This window comes from Fulmarus glacialis, unplaced genomic scaffold (genome assembly GCF_000690835.1).
Source record: "Fulmarus glacialis isolate BGI_N327 unplaced genomic scaffold, ASM69083v1 scaffold13825, whole genome shotgun sequence".
In the NCBI taxonomy this organism is placed as follows: Eukaryota; Metazoa; Chordata; class Aves; order Procellariiformes; family Procellariidae; genus Fulmarus; species Fulmarus glacialis.
Window position 1 is genome coordinate 87,204 of NW_009211270.1, and position 8,793 is coordinate 95,996.

At 39.7% G+C, this 8,793-nt stretch overlaps 1 protein-coding gene across 1 annotated transcript; it reads right to left on the reverse strand.

Annotated features, from left to right (window-relative positions):
* Positions 1-5,255: 5,255 nt before the first annotated feature.
* On the reverse strand, positions 5,256-7,570 carry LOC104076571 (dual specificity tyrosine-phosphorylation-regulated kinase 2-like). The gene is given in 2 exon segments (XM_009577487.1): positions 5,256-7,459; positions 7,462-7,570. Coding segments are annotated over 2 exon segments (1,563 nt in total). The 5' UTR covers positions 7,487-7,570; the 3' UTR covers positions 5,256-5,921.
* Positions 7,571-8,793: the final 1,223 nt, after the last annotated feature.

An 8,793-nucleotide genomic window follows, 5' to 3' on the forward strand; every position in this document is an offset into this window, starting at 1 on the left:
AAATAATAGGTTATCAATGGTTTTCAGACACTGAGATGCATTTAAGACTTTCCCAATCTCAACCTGATCTCGCTATAATTATTGAACCTTTGCTGAACACAGGAAAGATCATGCTTACCTCAAATTTGGCCCTATTCATCTTATAGGTATCTTTTTTCCTCTCTAAATACCAGCTCCTGACCGTAGGCAGCCCTATACAGATATTTCCCTTAATATTTACCTGCTTTTTAATTTCTCATGCTCTGATGAAGAGTAAAATTCACGCTGGATCTTTCAATCAGGATATCTTTAAAAAATGGGACAAAATGGGATTTTTAAGAAAAGCAGCAGTACCTAGAAGTGAAGAACATGGTACCTGATCATAATTACACTTCACACATTGTTTACTTGGTTTGCTGTAAAAAACCCAGGAGATGCACAGCTGACATCCAAAGGAAGCCACAATTTCTTCACAAAAGTACGTACTGTTGAGATAACAGCAACTACAGACCATTATTCAGGGTGGGATTCTGAGGGCGCCATTTTAGACCGGGATCTGAGCTCTCTATCAGGGACCAGGGAGGGAGCGGAGCTGGCAGAGGGCAACGCAGTTTTCCCCACCAGCTACTGGGAGTCTCAGCAAATGGCACAGGCCAAACCCAGCTTCCAGACAACTGAGATCAGGCGAGATGGCCCCTACCCTTCTTCAAATGAAAAAACAGATGTGGCAGAAGCCTACAAGAGTTGGCAAGAGGGACAGACGGCTGGAGAGGGCGAGAGACAGATTAGAAGGAAAAGAAATCCATAAAATAAGCTAAAATAACTGGGAAGAAAAAAAAGGCCTTTGTCCTCAGAAGAACACAGTAATTAACAAATCGGTTTTAATCCACAAAGATGTAATTTTTGGCTTGCTGCTCTTTGGGGCTGTGAACTGTGTTTATCTATATTTAATTTTGATGGGTTTTGTGCTCTGGCATCTCCCAGTTATGCTGAAAAGGAGACACTAAAGTGCAGTTAAAATCCCTTGATTTCAGCCTGGGCTCACCTGAATCACACAGCTTTTCAGTGAAACTGCTCTGGGTGTACATTGACATTACCAAGAAGAGATCGCGGCCAATTACTCACAAGACAGTTCTGCGCTAAACAGTGAAATCACTCCAGATGTGAACAGAATTTAGCTCAGTCTAGCCTACCAGCTTTGCGTAGTATGTTCTCACTAACCTGGGACTTCATGAAGTCTGGCAAGTTCTGAAAAGTCAGTCTGACTCAAAAATCAGTGCAGAAATCTGGGCTTTTTAAAAGCAGTTTTAAGAAAAAGAATATACACTGCAGCTTTCTCAGTCAAGTATTTCTTATAAAATTAGATCTATTGTAATTTTAAAAAATCTTCAAAAAGCAGCTAAAAAAAATTAAAACACCCATGCAGGCAAAATTCCTGCCAAAGATGTTTTCTCTCGAGTACGGGGCAAATAAAAATACAAAATATATTACTCTCTAAGTCCTGAGAAGAACTTTAGAAATCTCAGGGCAAAAGCAGCCTTTGGGCAATATTCAAGGCTGTCAAGACACATAAAGCGGCAGCAAAGTGATCCTCCAGCAATGGGTAATTACTATATACAGATACCAGTAAGCATGCTGGGGGACAAAGGCACTGCTGGCATTGACTTCAGCAGGCTAGGAGAAGGCCTTTCCATGTTTAAGAAACGCCAGCACTCCACCGGCTCTCTTTACGACCACAAAAAAACCCAAACTACAGTGCAGAGAAGTAAAGTAGGACATAAAATTTTATTCTGAAATGATCTCTGGCCACAACAATAAAATGTAACAAATATTCACTAGAACAGTCTTAACTCCTGTCATCAGCTGTACAATACATACAGTATCATAAAACTGGCCACTAGGATTAAAACCCACTACAACATCTTTAATGTTAAGTGGCAACAGCAGCATCTCACAGAAAATTATACATACATATATACACAGTCCACATTCAATCGTTTTTCACATGTTTTCAGTACACACAGTTGCAGCATATTACAGTCACGTGTCTAAGTCGTTGCCCAATAAAAACCCAAGCTACTGCTTAGACGTAATTGTAGCAGTTGAACTGAGTAATTACAATTTGTAGCAGAGATGTACAAGCTCCTAGAAACAATAATTCACAAATGTTATTTTATTTAAATGCTACCATAGCATTAAACTGGGCAATATTCTAATCTTTGCTGACTGGAAAAAGAGTTCTTTTTGTACTTATCACAAGTATTATTGATGGGAAAAAAAAATACTAAAAAATGGAGAGCATTAAATAATGCACACCCTTTCCTAAAGATTCTAATATTGCCCGATGCTACTTATGTCTAAAGTGTTTTCAACATTCCCATGAAGTCATTTATAACTCCAAACCACCCACCAAGTTAAAAGTGGCTTAAGTGCCTTGCACCCAAATTGTAAAAATCCCTGGCCACCTTTATAAGAGCCAGGCACATATAAAAGGAATGCACTTTGGTTCATACCAAATGCCCTGGGATTAAATCACACTATAAAACTTAAGAGTTTGAGGTAAATTTTTACAAATACAGTTGATTTCTGTCTAGTGTCACCATAACAAAAATTTATTTTAAAAAAAATCAATTTGATGTTGAAGTACAACCAATGAGGAAGGGCCATCTTTAACCCCTTAACAAGACGTACTACAAAACAGAGCATCCTCCCCACCCTAGCAGTGTGATTGCCTTATTGTTTCTGGTAAGGCCTCGATCATCTACAGGATGTTTTAAGACAGGTATAGCATTTAAAAATAGATTTCATCGCTACTATCCAGTATTCAAAGGGTTAAAGAGGCCAAGACGCATGCCCTACAACACGGCATTTGTAACAAAAGGCACATTGTTAACACCAAGGGCACAATCCATCCTCTATTGTTAATCTACACATCTTGCATCACTCTGTTGTTCCAATACACTTAAGTGGTAATGAACACTCCAGTGGTGCAAGAAACTGAGCCAAGTGAGACTGCAACCAAAGACAAGACAACACTGTGCTATTACTAAATCTGAAAATAGCTCAGACATCCCCAGACAATGGTAACATGTGAGACTAAGCACTGTTTCCAAGCCAACTTCTATCAGCCTAATTATCAGAGCCCTTAGAATGAAATCACATCAAAGCAAGAGGCAACGTCCTTTCCCCCCCTCCCTCCTTTTTTACAGGTATAAATAAGCTACAATAAAAAGCAGCCACGTCACTTAAAAACCTTGATGTAGCTGCTCCTTTAGTATAGAGGAAGTTGCACTGTATCTGGGTTAAAAAAATAGCTCTGCACACTATATTTTGGCCTTAAAGTTTCCGGTAGCATTTATGAAGGTGGATCATAAATGCATTATTGGCATTAAGAACTGGTTACATGAAAAAGAAAATTTAGTGGTTTTAGCCCATTAATGACCCAGGTTATGTTTTCACCTTAAATTGCCATGAAACGTGGGAACATGTATCAATGTTCCCTTTAAAATATATTAAGGGAGGTGATTCTTCTTCCGCCCCTAACATAAGCATCCCTATTTCTTAACTTTTGCATGAAGGGTTAAGGTAGAAAGGAGTGGTAAAGCCAAGTAGGTGGTGGAGGAAGTAAAGATTCCCAGTTGCTGTAGAAAAATACACAGTACTGTATTCCCACAGTCGTAAGAGTCAGTTAATTTTAGATGAAAATTAATATATCTCTTTTCCAGACTTAGAATTTACTGACCATAACTTACTGGATATTCATATTCCAAAAGCCACTTTTCTTAGCTGTATTACTATATTTCATTTTTAACATGATTTCACACATGTTTACATATTGCACTTACACACATTGTATAAAATTGTGAACATTTAACACTAAATAATTTAATTTGACTAGAGGCAGGAAACGATCTTTTTTTTTAAAAAAGTAAGAAAAATGGTTGATTGATGCTCTAATTTTTGCAGTTATCAATCAACAAATACCATCCTCTACTCAGAAATTATTTTTGGAGCTTCTTTAGGTGTTGACTTTTTGGCAAGAAGTTAAGCGATATGTTTCCTGAGAATTCTGTCATTTTGCATTTATATTTCTCCCCCAGTCTTACATTAAATTAAAAATAAACCAACCAACCAACCAACCAAACAAAAAAATTAAGCTGTAAGTGGTAAAGTAATGAATATGAAGGAGAACTTAACCGGAAACTTTCTTGGCCTCTCAGGGGACCATGCTTTAAGTATTTTTCATAATCTGTACAAGTAACTCAGTAAAACCTGTGCATATAAATGTTGCTTATAGTGAAGTTATTGAGGCTTAATGCAATCCATTCTAGTATGTCTTGTTCTAACATCCACAAACCCTTCTAGATTATGTTCTACTTTATTTAAAATTCCCTTTTCATATGTTTTATACATCCAATGTAGACCACAGCCATTGTACGTGATGAAATACTGATCTTAGATTTCAAACTGTTCCTGTTGAAAACATGCAACAACGCGTGAATATTTCTCTCCTAGGTCTAGACACTATTCCTCAGTAAAGACCATCTTTCCTCCATGAATGCAGTTAAAAATAAAAAAGAAAAACCAAGCATGAGCACACACACACGTGAACAAATCTACATTTATCCTCTAACTGTTCCTTCAAAGTTAATTTTCAGCTACAAATGCCAAAGATTAAATCAAATTCCAACCATTTAACTTTCCTTTGATAATTCTCCCTTATTAGAAAGTATCTAGGATGGTGTCTGCCAACTGAAAAGCTTTCCACTGAGGATCTTTCCATCTACAGTTACGCTGTCTAAGCTGAAGTACTTTTCTACAGAAAGCAATGTAGTAACATAGTGTTTGCCCCTACATGCAGATTTGATCTGAAGTGTAAATGTACCAGAGAGGTCACAGTTGCTCAGACAAACATCATCGGAAGAAATAAAAGCAATCTGTGAAATCCATGTAGCATAACAGTCTGGAAGTTACAGTATAAAACTGACAGAACGAGCACTTCTGTCTATGTGATTTAGGGAGACCAAGATGCACATTAGGAGAGAAAAGAAAACAGCAGAGGGGGAAAAAAAAGAAAGAGAAGCCCGGTTTGAATGCTCAATGTTATATACCTGAAATGAACTCCAGAACATTTTGCTTTACCAACTCATCGGTCACTTTCAGATTTAGAGGAACAGACATACTTCCATCTTCATTCCTTCTGAGACTGCCCGTTCCTCTCACTCTACCACATGGCATGCAAGGTAAGAAAGTCATTTTAGCCCTGGAAGTTCTTATTTTTTGCATTATATTTAAATGCTCATTTTAATCAAAAACCACTACTTTTGAATAGAGAAAGCATTCCATCGGAGGTGACTGTATCATTAGTGATACCACTACTTTCTCTGGGCTACCATACAGAAAATGGCAATGTAACATGCAATGGCTCCACTTCAAATTACAAGTTTACAGGTGCTTAACTGTATTTTTTTGAGTATTCTCCCTGGAGTCCAGTCAGGCATAGCTGTGAGTGTTTGCAAAATCAAGACTCACCCCCATAAAATCCAAAAGGTAGAATCTTACAAATTTACCCCAAGTGAAACCTAATATGAACCATGGAAGAGAAAGGTTAATACCTTTGACACCACGCTGCAATGCATGACAGTCATGTTGTAACCAGTGGCCTGCCACTGATGTTTATTACTGTGTCACACTAGTTACAGTAAGGCTAATTGTACTGTAGAAGACAAACATTTTAAAAAATAAGTATAAAAACTTAAAGCATTGTCCCCGTGTTTTTATAAAAACAAAATCAACATTTCTTACATTTAAAATGAGTGCTGAAAGATACAAATGAATAAAGTTATTGAGCAAATAAAAATGTATATCTGAGCTACTTTTTCATACAAATAAGGCTCAGCCACATTGTATCTCTCATATTAACAGCATTGGGTTTTTCAAACTCAGCTAACGAGTTTTGGCAACACTGTTCTTTGCTGAATATTCCCATTGGCATCTGTCATCTGTGCCAAATTAGTCCTCAGTTTTGAAGCTGAGCTTGAAGTTGGAGGTAACTTGGAAATCGACGTTATAGCACCAGTGCTCTCTGTAATTCTCTTCGCCGAGGCCTTTTCCCCAGTCGGAGGCTTTGGCAACCGTCTCCTTAGCCAGGGATGCCGCAAAGCCTGGCTGGGTGTCATACGGATAGCAGGATCCCATTCTAAACACTGTTTTAAGAAGTCAAGGAATAGGGGATCATCACATCCCTTTAATGCATTACCCCACTCTCTGCTCTCTGGTGGGCCACGTAGTTTGCCCCTCCGAGAGCGTCCACCATTAAGTATCACAGAGCCATCAGACAAGGTTGTGATGCTGCAATAGCGGGGATAACCCTTAGAGCTCACAAAGTTTTTGGCTCGCTTGGATGAATCTAAGAGTTTTGGAGAAGGCATGCCCAATAGCTCAATCATACAAGCCAGCTGGTCTCCTTCATCTTCTCCAGGTAAAAGCGGATAACCGGTGAGAAGCTCTGCTAGAATACAGCCCAAGCTCCACATATCTATGGGCATCCCATAACGAGCACCAAGGATGACTTCAGGTGCACGGTAAAAGCGTGACTGAATGTAAGTGTAGACACGTTGATGCTCATAACAACTTGAGCCAAAATCAATCACTTTAATACCACTTCTACCCTGTTGCTTCAACAGAATGTTCTCAGGTTTAAGGTCACAGTGAATGATTCTGTTTTTGTGCAAAGCATCCAAGCACTGTAAAATTGAGTGGGCAAACTTGCGGACCAAGGGCAGGCTAAAGCCCTGAAACTTGTTTTTCTTTATTAATTCATACAGGTTCATGCTCAGCAATTCAAATGTCATGCAGATATGGCTGCGGAATGTGAAGTTTTCCAACATGTGAATAACATTCATGTTGTTATCCTTATCTTGTTTCCGGAGATGCTCCAGGATCTTAATTTCTTCCGCAGCTTGGCGGTGGAAACGTTTTTCATTTCTCACCATTTTTAGTGCCACATGCTGATGCATCTTGTGATCATAGGCCTTCACCACCTGCCCAAAGCTTCCTTTCCCTATAACTTTCAGGACTTCGTACCTGTACGCAATATGATCATGGGGTACTTGTATATAAGACCCTTGGTCATCATCATACCCGCAATTGTTTGAACCACCAATCACACCTTGCCGCTTCTTTGCATTTGGACCCAAAAAGTATATTTCAGGGTAGCTAAAAATCTCATGATGCTCAAAAGCTGTTAATTTTTGCATGTATTGCTTCATTGCCTGCTCTGGTGTCATAACGGAGGCTTTCACCTTCCCTGTTCCATCTGTAGATTTTAAAGAGCTGGAGCTCCCTTGTCGTCTGTGAGCACTCTCTGTCTGTCTGTCCTGAACCACTGGCAATCCAGATTTGCCTAGCGTTGTAAGTCCATTTGGCTGTGTCGTCAGAACCGTCCTCTTGTTACTATTATCTTCGAACAGCTGCTGAAGCTACCAACATGGAGGTGCTCATTCATTGTGTGCTTACTGCCTCCAACCTAAAATTGAAAATAAATACATACCCAGTTAACAAGAAAGGCATGAACTCTATGCTTCACCATTCATTCTGCAACCCGCCATCCTGCCTAAATCACCTCAAAACTAAGTATATTCCTAGAAGTCAGCTGTCTACAGATAATCTAAAAAATGCAGCACATATACTATGATACTGCTAGATGCTATTAAATTTTCCAGATCCTTGTTTCTCAAATGCCACTTTCATGACTCTCTAAAATGTTTGCAACAAGGCAATCACAGATGTGCTACCATGATAAGCTAACAATTCCTCCAAGGAATCTTCAAGGCAACAGTCCTGTATCATCAAGAAGTATGCTTGAGGGACATTAAATTAGACTTTACAGAACATAGTAGCAGTTTTATTGATGCTGGAGATCAATATATGATGCCTGCTAGAACCTACATGGCTAAGGCTCTCCTAGTCACCTGTTCTCAGAAATCAAGATTTTAACTTGTTCCTAAATCTGCTGTATATCAAAAGCTCCAGATACAATTTTAAGCAATAAGGAATGTGCTGTGACATGCACAAAGAGGAAAAGAACCTGCACGTTTCTGCAGTTCAAGAGATGCCATTCACTGCTTGCAACTGAGACAGTCACTATTCAGCACAGCATTCAGCTCAATGAAGCATAAGCATATCCTTTAGCACTTTCCCAAACCAGTGTTATAGTAACTTTTAACCACGATGAGATTTGGGGCCTGATACAGACTTGAGCGGAAAGAAAATACGGATATGGAGAAGGCTGAGGTACTCAATGACTTTTTTGCCTCAGTCTTCATCGGCAAGTGCTCAAGCCTCACGACCAAAGCCACAGAAGGCAAAGGCAGGGACTGGGAGAATGAAGAGCCGCCCACTGTAGGAGAAGATCAAGTTCGAGATCATCTAAGGAACCTGAAGGTGCACAAGTTCATGGGACCCTATGAGATGCATCCGCAGGTCCCGAGGGAACTGGCGGATGAAGTTGCTAAGCCACTATCCATCATATTTGAGAAGTTGTGGCAGCCCGGTGAAGTTTCCACTGACTGGAAAGGGGGAAACATAACCCCCATTTTTAAAAAGGGAAAAAAGGAAGACCTGGGGAACTACAGGCCAGTCAGTCTCACCTCTGTGCCTGGGAAGGTCATGGAACAGATCCTCCTGGAAGCTATGCTAAGGCACATGGAGGACAGGGAGGTGATTCGAGACAGCCAGCATTGCTTCACCAAGGGCAAGTCGTGCCTGACCAACCTCGTGGCCTTCTATGATGGAGTGACTACATCAGTGGAC